The sequence below is a fragment of the Passer domesticus genome, chromosome 5 (genome assembly GCF_036417665.1).
Source record: "Passer domesticus isolate bPasDom1 chromosome 5, bPasDom1.hap1, whole genome shotgun sequence".
In the NCBI taxonomy this organism is placed as follows: Eukaryota; Metazoa; Chordata; class Aves; order Passeriformes; family Passeridae; genus Passer; species Passer domesticus.
Genome location: NC_087478.1, coordinates 48,503,469 through 48,523,676, shown reverse-complemented (window position 1 = coordinate 48,523,676; position 20,208 = coordinate 48,503,469). Strand labels below are relative to the sequence as shown.

Sequence of the window (20,208 nt, the reverse complement as noted above, 5' to 3'; positions counted from 1 at the left end):
GTGGGGTCCAGCTTCCGAAAGAAGAAAGAAGTCTCCCAGCTGGTGAGGTCCAGATTCCAGATGGGGGTCCACCTTTTAATTGCAAGGACTATAAATGTCATAACAGTGATGTCCAGCTTCCCTTGGTCAAAACTATCAGTCCTTGAGTTGATGTTCATCTTCCTTTCTCAAGCTGCTTTTCAATATTTTGTTAAGGTGTCGAGATAAGCATGTTTCCTTTTTATATATTCTAAAGCTATAGTTTCAAAGATCCTTACTACAAGCAATATTCTAAAATTATACCTCAAAAGGTTATTATTGGAAAACTCTTTTTAGCTAGAAGCAGAAGGTTCCTGTCAAACAGCAACATCCTTAAAGCTTTAAGTCGAATGCTCCTAAATCAACTTAAGACTTATAAAGGTTAATTGCAAACAAAGGATAGGTTCAAAGGCCTTCTTCCATGCTTTACTCCCTCAATTATTTATTAGAATTGTCTTTATAACTGTCCCACGGTCAGTTTCCACACATATCACGATCTCAGATACACACGTTGCCTGTATGTACCTGACACGAAACACAGCTTTGTATTTCACACTCTGGAGATCACCTTAGGGACACCCAGAGCAGGTGACATGGGAAGGCATCCAGGTGTCTCTGGAAAGGGAAGCTCCAGGACCTCCCTGGGCAGCCTGTTCCAGTGCCTCCGCCACCTTGTATGTAAAGTTCTTCCTTATGTTGAAGTGAAATGTCTCGTGTTTTAGCTTATTGCTCTGCTGGGCACCACTGAAAAGCGTCTGGCACATCCACCCACCTTTGAGATATTTATATGCACTAATGAGATCCCTCTCAGTCTTCTGCTCTCCAGACTAAACAGGCCCAGCTCCCGCAGTCTCTGCTCCTAAGGGCTGCTCCAGACCCCGAATCCCCTCGCGGCCTCAGCCGGACCCTCTCTGGCGGCTCCCTGTCCCCCGCTCGGGAGCCCGGAGCGGACACAGCCCCTCGGGGGTGGCTGCCTTAGTACCGGCAGGTGCTGGCACGCTGCAGCCCCCGGCCCCGGGTTTGTCCCCGCCGAGTGTCGCGGCTGGCGGCGGCGGGGCGGGGGCAGCGCTGGCTGCGCGCTCCCGGCGCGGCGCGTCCCCGTGGGCGGGCGCGCGCGCGCGGCTCGTCGCCGCCGGGCTGCCAGGCACGGCTCGGCTCGGCGCGGCTCGGCGCAGCCCGGCTCGGCTCGGCGCAGCCCGGCACCGCCCGCCGAGCCCCCCGCCTGCCTCCCGCCCACCCCCGCGCCGCCATGGACGGGGGCGCCTTCGGAGCGGGGAAAGCCGGCGGCGCCTTCGACCCGCAGGCCTTCATCCGGCAGCCGCAGACCATCCTGCGGTTCGTCTCCTGGGTAAGGCCCCGCCGGGCTGCGGGGGGCGCGGGGCTCCCTCCGGGGCGGCCGCCGCCGGCCCCGAGCCTGACCTTCCCTCACAGCTGCTTAACACGCACAAAATCATCGCGCTGGATGTTATATAGCGTTATCTGTTACTATGTGTTATCATTCTATGCTGTATGGATTACATGTTTATTATTATATGCTTTATTTATGCATGTCTATGCGCATGTGTCCACATATATATATATATAATATGCATGTGTCCGTCAATATGTCTCCACACAGCCTAGATCCGTACACAGAGATATGGACGTTTATGCTTCCATAGCATTTACGGCTATGTCTCTGTTATATATGTTTGGCTATGGGGATCTGTCTCTGGTTTATATATCTCTGTGTGTATAAATCTCCAGGTATATCCACACGTGTGCACGCACGCAGATGTGCAGCTGTATGCACATATATCTGTGTCTGTGAGTACAGGCCCATACAGGGTGAGAGCAGGCTGCTCGTTTGGGGTTTCTCCCGTGGGGAGGGACAGGCTGAGTCAGGCTGGACCGTGAGCCTGTCTCTGGTGCTTTCCAGGGTGGGATGTCTTCTCCCTCTTCCACGCCTGTGTGCTTATGGTGGGTGCAGGGAGACAGCGGGATGTGGGGTGACAGGGGGAACCCGGGAGGGGGGATGCTGCGCTTCTGGAATTGCTTCCCTGTGGGTCAGAGGGTGCTGGCTCAGGCCGTGCCGGGGTGAGTTGAAGGGGCTGTGGGGGCTGGATGTGGCTCTGCGTTTTACCCTTATCCTCTCAGCCCCCCAGCCTGCTTTCCCTGTTTTCCTCTCAGTAATTCGTGGGGAAGGGGGAAAGAGCAGCCTAACGGGGGTGTCGTGGGGAGGTTTCTCCCTCTTCCCGTGACGCTGATCCATGGCTGCCCGTGGGGCTGGCGCGTTTGTTCAAGAAGGTCATTGGGATTAAGGCAGCGAGGGCTGCAGCAGCGAGCTGGGGGGAGAGATTGAGCCCTGAGCCGGCAGCGGACAGGGGAGGGCGGGCAGAGACACATGCGCATGGGAGCTGGCAGGCAAAGCGGCAGGCTGGCTGGGGGGAAATAAAATAAAATAAAATAAAAGCAGTGCCAGGTGCAGTCAGGGAGGAGAAGGGAAGGTGGCCTGGCTTGCTGGTGCTGGTGGAGAGGCAGCCCTTGCCTTCCCAGCCGGGTGGGTGTGTGAGATCCCCTCCGGGTGACTCGGAGGGTGGCTGGAGAGCGCCAGGACAGCTGAGGACTTGATTAATGCGGGCATTCTGTCTGTCTGTCCGCCTGCCTGAGCTTGTTTACAGTCCAGCACATCACGCTGGGAGGGGTTGGCTCACCGGGGCTGCTGCTGCTGGGTGCCAGGCCAGGGGTACGCGTGCCCCCCATCCCTGGGTGGCTGGAGTGGAGCCAGCCCGTGTGCCAGGGCATGATGGACGTGATGTGACCTACAAAGGCTCTCCCGCTGCTAATCTCTGTGGCAGAATTTTATCTTTCTCTGTCTGCCTCTCAGCCTGGTGGGTTTTTTTTCCCTTCATCCAAGCACTGCAGGATTTTGGCTTCCCAGAGGCGCCAGGTGAGGGAGAGAGAACAAGAAATACATTTGTTTTTTAATTAGGCACCTAATCTGCTTCAGAGTATCTCAGACACTCTTGGCTTGATTGCTGAGCTCATTTCTGTGCCCTGCAAGGTCTCCCCTGGCAAGAAGCACTTTCTACAGAGCAGCATTTCCTTGGGACCCCACGCTATTTTTCCCTGCCCATCTGACCTTGACAGAGGACAGGATGGGATTTACCCCAGGCACTTCACTTGGCCCTGGAAATTAAAGTTCTTTTGCAGAAGCTGGAGATGCTTCAGGTCAGCAGTTCAGCAAGGGAGGGTGGCATGGCCACCATGGTGCAAGGCTATGCCTTCCTTCTCCTGCATTTCCACTGGCTTGGTCTTGTGTGTCGTCCTGAGCATTTCTCCTTTAACAAAGCAGGGAAACCAAAAGCTCACCCCAAATATTTAGTTGTAGTTTTGGTCTTTTCTTTAAATTTGAGACCAAGAGAGGTCTCTGTGGGCACTGAAATCCTCTCTCAGGCTGTCGCAAGCATCAGACCCTTTATGGCCCCTTCCATACATTGGATGAGCTTTTCTGAAAAAAGACTAGTTTGTGGTTTTCTTCCCTTCTCACTTCCTCTGAGAGAGGGTTCCATGGTTCCAGTGGTCAGAGGCTTTCCATTGTACATCTCTTTGGTATCCGTTTACTTTTGTGATCTTTTGCCCTTCAGTTAAATGGTGCTTTTCCATCTCTGGTGGTCTCCCCTGGGTATTTATAAACTGATTGCATCCATACTTAGACTTTCTAGTGCCAGGCTCTATGAGCCAAACTCTTCTGGTGGCCAAGGGCTCTCCCTCCTCATGGTCTCCCTGAGAAGCCTTCCTTTCACATGCTTTTGCACACATGAAAGTATTTTGCCTGTCATCTCCTGAGATCTCATTTGCCTTTATCCTGCTCATGGCATGAATGGTCCATTGTCTCTCCAGGGCAAGCTGGAGGCTCCTTTTGGCCTGTTTCACGTGATGAGCTTTCACTGAGCAGAAATTCTCATGATCGCTTCCTTAGGCAGTGACCTTGTGTGTGGGTCATGCTGCCTTTTAGCAGACTTCATGATGGCACAGAGGTGCACGTGGCTTTTTACCAAGAGGCACCAAAACTGGCTCCTGCCCAGGGAGTTTGCAGCCCAACTGAGGCAGCAGCAAATCTCCAGGGAGAACTGCAGGATCAGGAACAGATGGGATGACCAAAGATTATTTATGTTGCTCCTTGCTGAAGAGGAGATAGGATAAATTCGACAAGGAGAATGCTAAACTGTGGAAAGAGTTTAGCAATTCTGGAACATCTGTCCACCACGACAGTGTTGTGAGGCAGCTCAGGTTTCGTGGGTGCTTTGGAGGTCAGCAGGCACAGCACAGTGTCTCCCTACAGAAAGGTTGCTTGGTTGCCTGGTGTGTGTGCTGCTGGTCAGTGGTGGCTCTGTGGGGTTCCCATGTCAGGTTTGGATGTTCAGGTGACCCAGAAGCTGGAGCTATTGGTGCTACAGCTGGAGCTAGTGGCACTGGGTGACCCACACCGAGCTAGGGCTGCACAGCTCCAGGATTGTTATTGAAATAAAGCAGGTGAGTGTGAGCACATCCCTACGTATTCCCTCTGTGCCCTGACCCTCAGGGCAGTGCAGCAGTGCTTTCCACAGCCGCTGCAGGGGAGCTGGGTGGCTCCTCTGCAGCCCACAGGCCTTGGATATAGCACTGGCGCCATAAATAAGTAAAATGCTAATTGAAACAGGTTGTTCCAGGTGCTCCTGTCTGCTTGGAAACCTGCTTGCTGGAGAAACTGAAGTGCTGCTTGATGTAAAAGCCTAACAAGGCAAAAGTAACTCAGTTTTTGGAAGCAGGCCCAGCTTGTTTTGACGTGGGCTTGAGTAAGAGTATTTCTAACCAGAGCTGCACAGACAAAGCAGCCCGTTAAAACTTGTCACATAGGCTGAGGTGCCAAGTCCCCCTCTGACACCAAGGACACTGCCTCTCCGATGGGAGTTCAGTGAGGAGAGGCACTCAGTCTTCTTTCCCATCACTCGCTGCTGTTGCCACTGTGTCCTCTGGCTGATAGGAGCATCCAGAACATTTGAACTGGTACAGGAAGGGCTGTCCCCTGTGTCTACAGGCACAGCACATCCCAAGCAGCTCCAGCTGAGCGGACAAGGCAGGTGAAGGACAGGAACCACATTCCTGGCTTCCCATGAGAGGCTAGCACCTGAAAGCTGGAGGATGGGAGCTAGCCACAGCGTGGCAGAGAGCCCCCTCTCCTGCTCTGCCAGCTGGTCCCTGGCTTGCCACACTCATGCTTGGCTTACAACACCACTTGTCTCTTCCTAAGGACATGTAGTGTAGGCTTGCAATAGCAGTTAAACTGAGCCTTAGAGCCTGGAGGCCTTATTAGGCTAAAACCAGCTGCAACTGGGCTCTCACCTTCTTTCTGTCCACAGTTAATTTAGCTGAGACCTTGCCCATGTTCCTGACCCACAGCTCGTGCTTTCTGCCTCTGCTCCTGCACTCCATTTTTGCTGCAGCTCCCATGCTTGCTGGCTGCATGCTTGTGAGGTTAAATTGGTGCAGATGAAAGGAGCAGGGTGGTTCAAAGCATGTGCTCTCAGTGCTGTCCCCCTAGGGACAGTTCTTCATGGGATGCCCTTGCCTAGGTCAGCTTCAAAAGGATTTTTGGGGTTTTGCTGTCATTAAGATTGGGTGAAAGGCTGTGTCACAAGATGAACAACAGATATGCACAGTTGCTCAGTGATTCAGGTTGGATACAGCAGGTTGTGTTGTTTCCAGCACAGCATTTCCAGGACGGATCTTGGAGCAGAAACAAATCTCTCATTAATGGTATTTCCACATAAAAATCTGAGAAGTAGCAATAGGGACCAAAGACAGTCAGAAATATGAGCAAAAAATAAGGCAACCATATGTAATGAGCTGTTTCAAAACATGAGAGGCATACAGGGGAGAAGCAGAGGAGCTGCGTGGTGGTGGGACATGGCTAATGCAAATATTTGTGTGAAACAAGGCAGCAGAGAGGACCCGTGTGGCTGCAAGAGGAGCAGGCACTGCAGGTGGCACGGCGTGCAGTTCTCTGCCTGTGCTGGCACAGCCAAGCCAAGGAGGGGGAGATGTGGTGCTAGAAAGAAAACTGAATTTTTTGTCTGGGAAAAAGATGCAACTTTTGGGCATCCACTTTGCTGATGTGTGGCACAGCAATGTAGGGACCACCTAGAAAGCACAGAAAAACCTGGATACCACCATGGACATGTCATTGTGGGGGGCTGTCACAGCAGTGGTGGGACAGAAGATGCTGTTTAACCATGGGAAGTGCATGAGACCTGAGCACAGGTCTGGTGGGAGGCAGAAGGGTTAATGGCCAGGCAGTCAGCTGCCAAACCATGTGTGAAAAAAAAAGCTGGCTGGCCAGGAAAGTGTGTCCCAGATCCCATGGCAGGAATTAGGGAGGCAGAGCCTTTCTCCCGTTGGTCACCTGCTCCGGCTCAGCCCTGGCTGGGGAGCTGGTGCCACGTGGCTGATGGCCAGGGAGGGTGAGCTGGGAGGGCAGTGCTGGCATACCCGTGCTTTTCCCCTGTCCCATGGTCAGGGAGATGGGGTCCAGGGAGACTGGTCTCCTGCAGCACCTGCACAAGGCTCAGACTGTCGAGGCTGTGGGCAGGAGTTGTTTGCTGCCTGCGTGGTGCTGGCTGGGGGGAATATAGAGACTGCCTGTTTCCAAGCTGCCAGTCCCATGCATCTCAAAAGCTGCATGTGTTTTCTTCAAAATGAACTAAATACAAGTAATACAAATAATAATAATAATAATTATATTCCATGTCTGTGCAGGGCACTCCAAAGCTTTCCAGAGACTCCATTTGCAAGTGGCTGAATGAAAATGAAAGCCAGATCATCTCTGCCAGTTTATCATTTGCACCGTGTCCTGCTCTTGCTTTCTTTTTAAACAGATTTATTCCTGGTCATTTCCAGATCAAACTCAGAAGAGGTTATGGCTTCGTTCTGCCGGAGGGGGATTTGATTTAAAGTCCCACGAGGAATATTATGTCATCAAACTATTTCCTCTCTATAACAGAATAAAAAAGGGGGTATGTGAAAGGGAGAGGCAGCACGCAGTGCACAGAGGCTGTGACTGGAGGGCATTGCAGTAAGCCCAAGCAGGCAGCTCACAGAAACCCTCTTCAGCCTCATCCCCACCACAGCCATCATGGGGATCTTGGGGATGAAGTCAGGAAGGCAGCATGACAAAGTCCTGGGATGAGGTACAGGAAAATCCTAGTGCACTGCCAGAGGCTGGCCGTGCTTTGCATCCATCACATGATGCTCAGGAGCATCTGATGCACGGCTGGGGATGGGCAGCATGGTGGAAAGCGCCTCACATGATGCTCAGGAGGTTTTGCCTGGCTTTCTGCAGGGTTGAGCCTGCAGTGGGGAGGGACTGGAGAGCCTCCCTTCTCATCTCTCACCTTTGCCTTTGGCAAAATCAGATCACCTAGTTTACCAAGGGGAAAAAAAAAAGGTGCTTTATGACAAGAGGCAGAATTTTGCCTGGTTTGCACTTTTCTCACTGTAATGAGCCTTTACGTGCTTGTAATGGCCAGCATGAGCCCCTTGAGAAGCAAGGAGAGGAAAACTCTCAGCTTCTCCGTCTCCTCCCCGCAGTGCTAAGCACTAAGCTCATTTTGCTGTGTCTCTTGGCACATTGCTCTGCCTGTGTCAGCTTTGCAATGCACCTGGCTCTGGCTGCACTTGGTGTCCTCAAAACTCTTGGATGAAAACAGGAATCGAGGAAAATGATTGCAACAACCTATGTGGACATGGTGTGTAAGGAGCAGTGAAGTGGAGCAAAGCCCAGTCCCAGCAGCAGGGCTGAGTTGGTCAGATCTTTTCCAAGTGCTCTTTTCTGTCCCTTTTTTGAGTCTAGCCAAATATATTACTGCTTATTAAATGAATACCTCCAGACAGGCTGCACACCTGCTCAATTGATGTTGCTCTTGGAGGCTTAAAGAAACCCTCTCAACCTAAAAATCTAGTTAGTTCAAGTCTGTTAACTGACTTAAGTAGCCTTGCTGAAGAAATGAGGCAACTTAAGTGCATAAAGTTGGGGATGGTTGGCTGGGTTTTGTTACCAAGCGTAAGAAAGTGGCCAGTCCCTGTGCAGAGTGGAAGGATGGGCTGCATTTGGGAGCCTCAGGAGGCCTCCTGTTAGCCTGCAGACAAGCACTCGCCTGCATCTCACTGCTCAGTCAGGAGAAGACTTCTGCCATCTTCTCCTTGCCTCCTCTTTGCAGCTGGATTTGTATTTTGGGCCATTTTATCAGCGGCCATAGGCAAGGCTTTCTGCAGCAAGTGCCAAATGGGGGGAGAAGGCACAAGCAGCAGTAACACAGAGCAGTAAGAGGCTTGTGCCAGTGCTGGTGGTCACTGGCACTTCCTTGCAAGTGCTGCAGATGTGCCAGGAGCAGGAACATGAACACTTCATCCTTGAAAACTTGGTGCTTTGTTTATTATCTAAGCAGTCATTCATTCTGCATCTGCTGCTTGGATCATCTTGCAGGGCATGGATTGTGAAATCAAGGAAATAAAATATATTTGCTCTTTCTAAGATGACTTGCCACGTCAGTGAACTTCCACCCAGCTGCTCCCATACCAACAAGGAATAACTGCCATGGATGAAGTGTACAACTGTTTCTCCTAAAGGCTGCAAGATCTAAGCTGATAGCTATGATTTTTTTTAGAAAATTGTTTGTCATAACAGTTTCCAGGTAGGGACATCATGGGAATGAAAGAGGTGATGTTGCCTGTCAGCCAGCAGCAGGAGCACTTGGTTCTTTTGCTGTCCAGCTCTGCCTGGAATCTCTGTTTTGAGCCTGCCCATTCTTGCCCAGTCAGTGTAACCCACCCAGCTCAAGGCTTCTGTGCACAGTGGGTCCTCACAGCGTTTTGCTGTGCCACCAGGATGGTGACAGGCTGGCAAAGGGAGCATGTCCTCTCTTTGCCCTCTCTGCAGTGCCAAGGAGTGCAGCATGGATCAGAGCTGATGCCAATGGTGAGGAAAAACACAGAGAGAAGGAGACATCTCTTAAGCTACTGTGCTTTGGTCCATAGAAAGCTTTCCTAAGGACAAAGTACTTTGGGATGGCTGTTTCAGAGGATAAACATCCACAGTGTCTTATTCTGCTCACAAGTGAGAACATGCTTAGTGGAATCTCCCTAGAAAACTCCTAAGATCACCTGAAATCAGACGCTTGCCTGTAAATCATACCTTGGGCACCTCCAGGCTGTGAAACAGGTTTCTCTTCATAGGAGAGAAGTCTGGCATCTTGGCTGACTGCAGGTGGAGAAGGGAAGTTAGGAATGCCACCTCTGCTTGAAAATTAGGGAGAGGGAGTCTTGTGACTCTGAGCTGTGCCTTTTTGACGTGCCAGCATAAAAAGGTATGAAAGAATAAATGCAAAAGGAAATTATTCTGTCCAGCCCAGCAGCAAAACCAAAGGTAGGAGCAGAGAGGAGATGCGTATCAGGATGTATCTCCACAGATGTGTCTCTGGGGAAAGACCATTGCAAAAGTTCATTCATCCCAAATGAGTAAGCAGAGACTCACAATAGAGCTCATTGCAAGGGTTCATCTGACATCAACATTTTACTAGTTTTGAGTCCTAAACCAAAACTGAACACCAGACTATGCTGCTTTGGAGGCTGTTCCTCATCTTCCAAAGAGAAGATGGGCTTTCTGTCTAATGCTGCAGAAAACAGGGCACCCACTTTGTAAGCTCAATATATGGAGGTTGGTACTTCAGGTGTCAGCATCAGTGCTGGTCACAGCCTCACATTGGGATGTCACTTCAGGAGTCTGTCAGCTCTCCCTTGGAGAGGAGCAGGGTGTTTTTGCCAATGACCCTAAGCAGACCTGCCAGTCTAGGCTGTTGTGAAAGTGTGTGAGACATCCCACTGAAAGAGCCTGGCTGTAATTGTCTGCAATTTCGCTGCTTTCCAAACCGTTCAGGCTGAAATTTTGAGGACTAAATCTTTGCTTCTAACAGAAGAGATTCTTATTTAATTTTCACGGGCAATTTCTGCAAACTATGATCAATCTCGATTTGCAAGAAGGAGGAGGAGGAGGATAAGGAGGAGGACGAGGAGAAATTGGGTATTTTACTTCTAAACTTAAAAAGCTCTTATGATTTTCAGAGAACCCATATAGCTCCTACGCTTAGGAACACCAGCTTCCAGCTTTTTTTAGTTTGCTCTGGTGTGATACACCCAATTTCAACAACCCAAGTGTGACCCAATTATGAGACTTGAGGTGAAAAAATAGTATTGGTGTCAGTGGATATTTGTTGGAGTTTGGCACGTGAAATGTGGTGGATGTTGAGTATCTGCCCAGTGACTGTTGGGGGACTCTGAGTAAGGCTTTTCCTCTGGATCTTGATGCCACAGGCCAAGCAGCAGAGGTTTGTGCTTTGGATTTCAGGTATCCAACTTCACTGATAACAGGTGGTGTATTGGGTTGGCATTAATCAACCATTTTCCCTGCACTCACAAAGCTGCTTCTCTGCTTATCTACGTTGTCTTCTGGTGCTTGGCTGGGTTAAGTGGAACTGGGGTCCTGACCAGGCAAACACTCAGACCAGCTCCACTTCCTACAGGAGACTTGGCCTCCTCATCTTCTTGTGTGCTGCTTCTCCTTGGGGATGGGAGGGTGGTTTCAAAGGTGCCAAGTCTTGTTGTGCAGACATCTCCCAGGCTGGCAGAGTACCCTGGTGATGTCCTAGTGCACTTCATATGTAATTTCATCTCATGCTTGAGATCCCATTCCCATTTCCTGGAGGCTCTTCTTGCAGGCAGCATCCAGTCAGCTGTTCCTAGTGAGGGTCTCCAGATGCCCTGAAAGGAAAAATCCATACATACTGCCTTAATATACCCCTCTTTCTTCTGTGGGGAAGGGGAAGCTGTTTATTTGAGATGCAAGGTGCAGGACTGGGCTGCTGTAAATAGCTCCCTGCTTTGGTGAACCTGCTGTGTCAAAGAGGGACAGCCTAGTGGCAGGCGACGAAGGCTAAGCCCATGAGCAAAGATTAGACCAGCAACTGCGGATTAGGGCACTTCTACCTGGACTCATCCTTAATTCTGCCTGATTTAAAATAACATGCAGTGGCAGTGGTGGTGACAGGTGGGCAGGACTCTTAGTGGCCCTGACAAGTGGACCTGGAGTAGGGATGTTTGGCCCCTGAAGTCCATGGGGAAGGTTGGAGGGTGTTGGCATGTGGGTGAGTGGACAGGATAGGTGGTGTCATGGAGTGGGCTGATGGAAAACTGGTGGAGAGAGGTGTGTGGTGTGGGGAAATGGGGAGAATGGAAGCCCAGCAGAATGGAGCTGCAGAGCAAGCAGGGCTGTAGATTGTGGGAGAGTGGATGGGGAAAAGAGCGTAGTAGGTTGATAGATAAAATCAGTGAACAGATGCATGGTAAAAACAATTAATCTCTTGAAGAGAAAGGAGTGAGTGGGAGAGTAAGTGCAGACTAAGAGGATTTCCACTACTTGAAGCCATTGTATGCAGGCACCCGCACCAAAACCACATCCCAATTTACACTCCATGTCACCTCCCTGTGTGTCTGTGGGAAGCCACCCTTACTGCAGACTGCAACTGCTTTGCATCGCTTTAGGTCAGATGGATAAAAAGGTTCAATCTAAAAATGTCTTATTATAAGTTAATCCTCAGAAATAAAATGAGACCATGTTCCCAGTAAATTCCCTGTGGCTACAACCCAGGCAAGGCAGCGGGGCAGGAGCTCAGCAGAGCAGAAAGGTGCTGGTGCAGGGTGTCTGTCCCCTGCAGAGCTCTGCTCCTTTCTGCTGCTCCAGAGAGATGGGGCTTGCCCTGACGTGCCCCGGCCTCCCTCCCCACAGGTGTTCTCTATCGTGGTGTTCGGCTCCATTGTCAATGAGGGGTACGTGAACCGCGCGGATGAGGTGGAGGAGCACTGCATCTTCAACCGCAATCACAATGCCTGCAACTATGGCATTACCGTGGGCGTCCTCGCCTTCCTCAGCTGCCTTCTTTACCTGGCTCTGGATGCCTACTTCCCGCAGATCAGCAGCGTCAAGGACCGCAAGAAGGCAGTGCTCTCGGACATCGGCGTCTCGGGTGAGCTTCCCGGCCCTTTGGGCCTGCTGGCTCATTCCAGCCGTTCAGGCAAACTGCTCAATGGCAGGCTCTCCCTGGAGTATGTCAAAGGGCATGGAGGGAGGGCAGGATCGGGTGAAGCACCTGGATTTGCTAAGGACTTTGGGCTTGCAGGTTCTTTCACAGTTAGCTCCTTGCCTAGCAATCCTGTGTACAGCTGACAAGAGAAGGGGAGGGATTGTGCCCTGCTTTTCTGTTGCTTTGGAATGCCCATTTCCCTCACTGCAAGGTGTCTGCCTGTGCTTGGCAGAGGGTGAGTACCTCCTATCTTCACCCTTTCCCGGGGGCACAGCATGTTAGTGATCTTTCAGCACCTTTCCTTGATGTGAGTCCCTGAGCTGTTCTGTCCTGAGCACAGGCTGGTCTCTGTGCAACTGCAGACCAGCTGCTTCCCACTCTTCTGCAGCTCCCGTGGAAGGAATTGCTCTTTGCTTGTCCTTGCAGGACAGGATTATGAAGCAGTGGCTGTTTCATAGAGCCCAGGTGATTGCTCTAGTACTGGAAGCCCTTCAGGCTCCCTCCCAAGGCCAAATGGAAGTCCTATGATCAATCCAAACACAAGCAAATGAACTCTCCTGAGGTGCTCTCTGCAGACACCTCTTGGTCACCTTGACAATTTGCTGTCAGGGAGCCTGCCAGCTCACTTGGGCTCAGACTGGCTGAGCAGTCAGTTTGGCCCAGTCTGCAGCACAGTGGTGGGTCTCAGAGGGTTGAAATTTCCAGAGAAATGTAATATGTACATGTTATGCTCACGCGTATGTTTTTGTTGTCTTTGTCCTTCCCTTTGGCATGCTGGTGGTGGTCCATCCCAGCCTTTTGGGCATTCCTCTGGTTCGTTGGCTTCTGCTTTCTGACCAACCAGTGGCAAGCTTCGAAACCAGAGGACAACCCGCTGAATGAGGGAGGGGATGCAGCCCGAGCAGCCATCACGTTCTCGTTCTTCTCCATCTTTACCTGGGTGAGTAGAGTAGCCATGTTGTTGGATCAAATGTCCTCTGTGCTGTATTGTCTTGTGAGGAATGAAAGGAGACTGGCTAAGAGTGGGACCCTTGAGATCACATTTCACATGGCTTCTGAGAAGGAAAAGCAGAGAGGAGGTGGTTGGGAAGTAAACTGGGGACTCAAAAACTTATGTGGAGAAGATTTTAGAGCACTAATCAGCACAATGGGCAAGAGAGTCCCATATCCCTGTAAAGAGTGTTCTCAACAGACCTTTAATGTGACCTTGGACAGGCCAGCTCCCCAACCATCATTGTCGTAGAATCATAGAGTAATTTGGATTGCAAGGGACTTTTAAAGGCCATCTAGTCCAATCCCCCTGCAAAGAGCAGGGACATGTTCAGCTAGATCAGGTGGCTCAGAGCCCAGTTCAATCTGATTTTGAATGTTTGCAGGGATGGAGCATCCACTACCTCTCTGGACAACCTGTTACTGTTTTCTCTGTGTGTCACAGGACTTCAACAGCATTTTCACCTTACAGACAATAAACTGAGAAGGGAGCTGCAGGCCAGGGGTTCCACCCATCTCCCTCCCACCTTTGCTCCCATCATGCAAGATGTCATCATTGTTCTTCTGGATTCTGCACCCACCACTGGAGTGCCACCTCACTAGGTCACCTTTTAGGAAGATGATAGTGCTGTCTTAAGAATGCCTTTTCCCCAGCAGTTCTTTATGGCCAGTTTCCTGGAAAAACTGTTGGTTGAAATATAAATATCTCTGATGACTTCCTCCTTCCTCTGAGAGCACCAAGCACAAGTGATTGTTTTCTGAAGTGACAGAACAGTGCCAAGCAGGAAAGCATTTTAACCTTGTCTCCATGCATAAGCCCTTGTGGCTTTATCTTCTCCTCTTCCTACAGGCCCTGATGTTGGGCAGGGGCCAGATAGGAAAGGTGCCATACGAGCATGGAGCTGTCAAAGAGGAAGGGGGGCTGCGAAGGGTTGTGCTGTCAGCACCCTTGCCATGGTGACACCGGGCAGGATTGAGGGACAGCAGTGTGTGTTCCTTCATGAGCTGTGTCCTGCACTCGAGTGCTGCCAAAAGCCCCTTGCAAGCTCCAGCAGAAAGTGAGACAAGGAGCAGGGTTTTTGCAAGAGGTCCCTCAGGACACTTTTGGAAGTGCCATCACCTGCAGTGATCCTCTCCCATGCACAGGCTTGCAAGTGGCCAAAAAGGCATCCTCTTCCCCTGGTTCCTTGTTTTTTGTTTTTTGGGGTTTTTTTTGTTTTTATTTCAGTCAAACACTCTGGTTTGCTCTGCCTTACTGATTCTCCTTCCCACAACCCTCTCTCTCCTCACAGGGCTTCCTCGCATTTCTGGCATTCCGGAGACTCGGAGACATTAATTTTCAGGAGGAATACAATACCCTGTTCCCTAACTCCCCATCCTTGCTGCCTTAGTGCCCCTTGCTGAAGGGAGAATATGGGGGAAGGGGTGGAGGGATGCAGCTGGAGGAGGTCACTGAGCAGAGCTGGTTCCAATGCCCTGACTATGAGTGTGTGGTCACTGCAGGGCATGGCATGGAAAGATATGGGCCACTGAATTGGAGTGGGGTTGTCCATTGAACGGAGGATCTCCCTCTGGAGAGTTGGAACTGGCAATTTCTTCTCCTCTTCTGCTCCCTTCTCTCCCTCACCCATACCCTAACTAATGCTGTGTAACACCACTGTGCCTTTTTTTGATGACTGCTCAGACCTAATACTTCAGCCAGGAGATGACCTCTGCCCCCACTATTTTGTCTCTTCCATTTCTTCCCAGGCTTCATTCCCCAAAAACCTCTCCCCTGTCACTTGCTAGACTGCTCACCTCTCTCAGGGATGCTCTGGACAATGAGCCATGCCTGCTGACCCCTGTGCCCAGGCTCCTGCAGTCCACCACAAGGTGCCTGAGGCAGGAGACAGCAGTTTGCTTGCTAGCTGTCCCCTGGTCTGGGAAGCAGCTGCCTTGCTTCCTGCTGCTGCTTCCCAAGGTCTGTGCTACACCGTGCAAATGTTGACTGGTGAAGGTGTTTCAGGGGGTGACCTCTACCTCAGTACTTTGTGTCAAATCCTGCTCTCCTTACTGGCCTTTACAAGTCAGATGACCTCACAGATGCAGCCCAGCAGCCGAGCCCTCTGGTGCTGCCGAGGCAGATTGCCTTCCCACAGCCAGGAGGGGCTGACTGGGATAACCGGTGCCAACTGAGCCTCCGCCACCCCTGCGGTGTTGGTGAAACCCCACGGGCAGACAGGAGGTGCCCTGAACATCCCAGAGAAAGCAGGGAGCCTCGGCAGGCTGCACACAGCCAGCTGCTCTTGCAGCCATCCCTGCCCAGCCCCCCTCTCTCCTTGTGGGCTCGTGCTTTCAGTGGGAGAGCGTGGACTGCCACGCTCATGGGGCGCTCCACCGGCAGTCTGCCGCGCGGGCCTCGCACACTAACCCGTAACCACTACTAACCCCACTTTTGTTTGTTTCTCTTTTTCGGTACGTTCCTCCTCTTTTTCCTCTTCCCTCTCTGCTTCCCATCTCTTCCCTCCACCTCCTCCCTTAAAGGTGGGCCAGGCATTCCTGGCGTATCAGCGGTTCCAGCTGGGTGCCGATTCGGCCCTCTTCTCCCAGGACTACATGGACCCAAGCCAGGACTCCGGCATGCCTTATGCTCCCTACACGAACGAGGAGGATGCTACAGATGCGGTGGGGACGTACCAGCAGCCCCCTCCAGCAGATGCTTTCGACACCGAGACACAGGGGTACCAAACGCAGAACTACTGAGCCACCGATGCCCCTTTCCCTTCCCCCTTCCCTTCTGCCCCCGTTCCCACTGCCGGCAGAAAGCCGAGGCACAAACAAGACACGTGCATAGTGGTACAAGAGGTGGCTCTCAGCTATGCTCCAGCCTTCTGGGTCATCTGTTTTTATTTATTGTTTTTAAAAAAGGCAAAAAAAAAAAAAAAAAAGAAAAAAGGTTTCCCCACCACCTATTCCTTCTCCTCTCCCACCAAGCTACCTGCCAGAACCAAATTTTTCCAATACCTGCATTTTGATAGGAAGGTCCCTCCTTTCCTCCTCTCCCTCTGCCTTGTTGCAGAGGGCAGAGTCTGTCTTGTGGACAGGAGAGGAGGTATGGCACCGGCAGGGCAGGGGAAAGGGTGTTGGAGGCAGAACAGAAGAAATGAGAGGGACCGGGAACCTTCCTAGAAGAGGTGGTATTGCTAAAGGCTGGAGCACATGTGGGAGCATCCAAATTGGTTTGGAGCACCTGGTGGCTCAGTGAGGAGAATGGTGTTGTAGTCAGCATTCAAGAGTGTGAGGAGGGGCCTGGAGGACAGAAGGAACAGCATCCTCCATGCAAAGACAAGGGGGCTTTCCCCTGCCACATGCTAGTGAGGGAGGGGTGCTTTATTTTTAGAGGGTTTTGGAGAAGTGGTATTAGAGAGGAGGGAAGTACAAGAAGCAAAAATGGGAAGGGAAAAAGGAAGATTTGCAGGTACAATCAGAAATCTCAGGCACGTCAGTAGGTTACAGCAAGAGACAGCAGAGCAGAGGGTGGTGCCCTGAGAGTCAGTCCTTCCTCAGCCCCCTTGGACTGAGGTGGAGGTCCCCTTGCCTGCACGTCACTGCTCTTCCCAGACCAGTGTTTGGTGAGGCAGCAGGGGAGCCATGCCAGTCTCTGGGCCCAGATACAGTGCCTGTGGGAGGAAGGGTAGAGGAGGGAGGCTTCTAGAGAGCCCTGAGAGCCTTCAGCCCCAGCTGGGCTGGTTCAAGGGGGAGAGGGGAGCTTTGTCATTTCAACCAGAGCAGGAGGAGAAGAAAGACAGTTTTGCTCCTCATGTCCTGCTGAACCTTCCTCAGTTCCTCTGTTCCTTTACAATAGTGCAAAGCCTCTTGTGACACCACTTTGTAGCACACAGGGATGGAGCAGGACCCCGCTTAGGAAGCAATACTGCTGCTGGGATAGCCAGCACGTGTCTGCCTCTTGCACAGGGGTGCAGCCAGGCAGGAGGGGTCCTGCTCTCTACAGCTGCGCTTTGCCTCCCACTCAGATAGGGAAGAGGTCTTGGTGTGCAGAGAATTGGTTGGGGCCAGACTGAGTTGTCTGAAAACTGGTCTTTCTGTACTTGCTGTAGGCCATACCTTAGTGCTCTTCTGCAGCATCTCAGATCCTGGCTGACTTTAAAGCCTCGCCTAGGTGGCAGCAGTGACTGTTAGATAGAGCTCTTATGGGTATCCTTCCACACTCCTCATGATTTTGCTCCAGGTAAAGACACAACTGTGGAAGCCCACTCTCTGTTCCAAGTTAGAAGTTAGGTCTGTGCGTGAAGACAGATTCCCAGATTTCCCCTAAATGGAAATAATTCAGCAATAGCTACCTAGACAATTCTCCCAGGCACAGACATCTCTCAGAAAACAAGAAGCAGGCTTTACCTTGCAGAAGTGAGGAGCTCCATGCCCCAGGCAGCCACCCTGCTTGATGCAACGCTGGTCCCAGTAGCAGAGATCAGGAGCAGGTCCAAAATCTGTCAGTGCCTGCACTGCACATCCAGCCTATTCCTCATAGCCCCCTTAGGAGTGGGGAGAATAGGACACAGGTCTGGCCTGTGGTGGTGTGAATATCTCATCTGGAGGACACCAAGGTTACCAGTCCTTCCCTCCCAGTGTCCCACAAAGATAAGGAAGGGGTAGAAACTGCAGAGCAGCAGGGGGAGATGGAGCAGTGTTCTCCACTGTGTATACAGGCACCGTTTCTCCCTGTTCTGTCCAGCACATTTGTGTTGCTGGTGGCTGTCCCCATGGCTTGTCCTCCCCAGGCTTGGCCTGCCTCACTGGTGGCTACCCACCGGTGAGGACAGGAGCAAGGGATCAGGCAGCCCTAAGGATGCAGCAGGAATGACTGGGCACAGGCACACATCCCTTGCTCTGTGCCTGTAAGTGAATGCAATACTGTAAATAAGAGGGGTGCTTTTTGGAAGGAAGCCCCTCGAGCTTCATTTTCTGTGGGTTCAGCCTAATATTTAGGCTTGGGATGGGTTTACTTTATTGAGAGAGGTTTGTTGTGACTGGATGTGGGGGGAGCCCCCTCCTGTCTGTCTCCCACCAGGGAAGAAGATTGATTGAATGATGAGGTGGAAGAGGAGAGAAGTTAGTTGTACTCACCTAGATTCATCTGTGTCATCCTTCATGCTTTCTTTTGGGGTGTGGGGAGGGAACCCAGAGGAGGTGGAGGCTATAAGTAACCATCCCTCAGCACAAAAATATGTTGTACCTTTTGGGAGGTCCCTCCTCTGTGAGTGACTAGGCACATAAGGAGAGGTACAGGCAGTATGTGGGGGATCTACTTAGGGCTCTGTTTCGGGGTGTGGTGCAGGAGCATCTTGCATGCCCCTTCTCCCATCAGAGTTACGTAGGTGGCTAAACACCATTTGGGGCTGACTAATGAGCAAGCTTTTCTTTATCCTCTTGGGCTTGCTTCCCTCATGTAACCAGCTGATGGGCTCAGGTGGGCTTGAGGCAGGAATGAGCCTCCCCCTCAGAACCAGCACTTCAGTGGGACATGAGCCAAGTGATTTCATCTTGGGTTACTTCCCATCTCTCTGTTGTTCTCCTTGCTTTGTGTCATAAGAAAAGCACTGATGTGACACTACAGCAGTAGATACTTGGACAGCTTCTTGCTTTTGCTCATGGGAGAAGACATACCCTGCTTGGATTCATGTGCTTTGCAGTGGAGGGTTGGTGGTGACAGACCTGGGAGTGAGACTCTGCTTGTTCGCAGGTAGCCCTTTAAAATGCAGAATGGAATTTCCAGTGGCATTTGGCTGGTTCTGTAGGTGATGAGACATACAGACTTACCCAAAGGGCTGGTTATCTTATCTTAGGTGCTTCTGATAAGATGCTGCCTATTTCTGGTGATCATAGGCGAGTCCTGAGCAGCTGACTGGAACATGTCCCTTTTACATTCTAAGTGGGTGAGATCAGCCCCGCTTTAGAGATTAGGAGATCGGAGGGAAGGCTGTATAAGCAAAATGATAAGGCAGCTTTTTTCCCCCTCTGCCCTTTGTTCCGATTGCAGGGGGATTACACATCCCTAGTGGGGAGCAATGGCCCCTTGATGTCTTCTTATTTTACAAAGCCCCTCAGTAAGGGACTGTTTTGTGGAAGCAGAGGCTGTGAAGGGCAAAGAGATGACGAAATGTTGCCCCAGTTCTGTCTGTGCATTCAGCCTCCTGATGTGTCCCCATCCCTGGATCACCCATATCCCCACCACCCTGTTCATCACCTCATCACATGCCCTTCCTCTGCGTTATTCCTGGCAGTTCCCACAGGGGAGGAGGTGTCTTTGTCCCTGTACCCTTGCAAGCACTTGGGAGGACCCAGGAAGGCAGCATTGCAGGGTGATTCCCACAGGAGTCTCAGCTCCCATTCCCAGAGCAGGTACAAGGTAAGGAACCCAGTGAGGCCACCTCATGCAGCAAGTTCAAACCATCCATCCAGACAACTCCCTGCTGCCTGTGTGGCATTTGTAACACCACCTGGGCTGCCCTGCCCCTTCCCCTGCCACATTACTGCCTGTGTATAGTATATATATTATATATATATATTTAAAGAGATGTATAATATAAAGCTATACATATATACGTATATAGGATGACTCATGGATGGCCTGCCGCATACAGGATCCTCTGAGTGGTCTTGTCTAAGCCCGAGTGTTCCTTCACCCTCCTCCCCCTGCCCCTGCCCCCGTCCGTCCCGAAATTCAACTCCAGCGAACCCCGCCACCTCGGCACCTGTGTTTACAATGTCCTATATATTTGTGGTTAACAAAGTGAAGGTGGTAACTACTGGTGTCTCAATAAAGTTATGACGTTCAAAATAACCATACTATATGGAAAAAAAAAATGGTCTGGATTCTCTTCTTTGGGGAGGGATGGCTTTTTTAGCTTGGTTTGCTACAAGAGCATTGGCTCCTGTGCTCCTGCATGGCCAGGCTGGCAAGTTTAATGACAATCAGTGGCTTGGATGAGGAAAGAAACCTAAAGAACTGCCCTTTTGAGATGTTTCAGTGGAAGCTAATTGATTGTAC

At 51.3% G+C, this 20,208-nt stretch overlaps 1 protein-coding gene across 2 annotated transcripts; it reads left to right on the top strand.

The window, feature by feature from the left end:
• The first annotated feature begins 1,128 nt into the window (after positions 1-1,128).
• Positions 1,129-19,731, top strand: SYNGR1 (synaptogyrin 1). 2 transcript variants are annotated; one of them, XM_064420197.1, is made up of 4 exons: positions 1,129-1,366; positions 11,876-12,113; positions 12,965-13,110; positions 15,684-19,731. In XM_064420197.1, exons 1-4 carry the CDS (start codon positions 1,268-1,270, stop codon positions 15,900-15,902), a joined length of 702 nt encoding a protein of 233 aa, XP_064276267.1. In that variant the 5' UTR covers positions 1,129-1,267; the 3' UTR covers positions 15,903-19,731. The 2 variants fall into 2 exon arrangements, with proteins under 2 accessions (XP_064276267.1, XP_064276268.1); XM_064420198.1 differs by lacking the exon at positions 15,684-19,731 and adding an exon at positions 14,453-15,677.
• Positions 19,732-20,208: the final 477 nt, after the last annotated feature.

Excerpts from the sequence above, each read along its gene's own strand:
- SYNGR1 (XM_064420197.1), top strand. The coding sequence starts at position 1,268 with ATGGACGGGGGCGCCTTCGGAGCGGGGAAAGCCGGCGGCGCCTTCGAC. Across the intron at positions 12,114-12,964 it reads CTCGGACATCGGCGTCTCGG|CCTTTTGGGCATTCCTCTGG; the intron begins GTGAGCTTCCCG and ends GGTCCATCCCAG. Across the intron at positions 13,111-15,683 it reads TCTTCTCCATCTTTACCTGG|GTGGGCCAGGCATTCCTGGC; the intron begins GTGAGTAGAGTA and ends CCTCCCTTAAAG.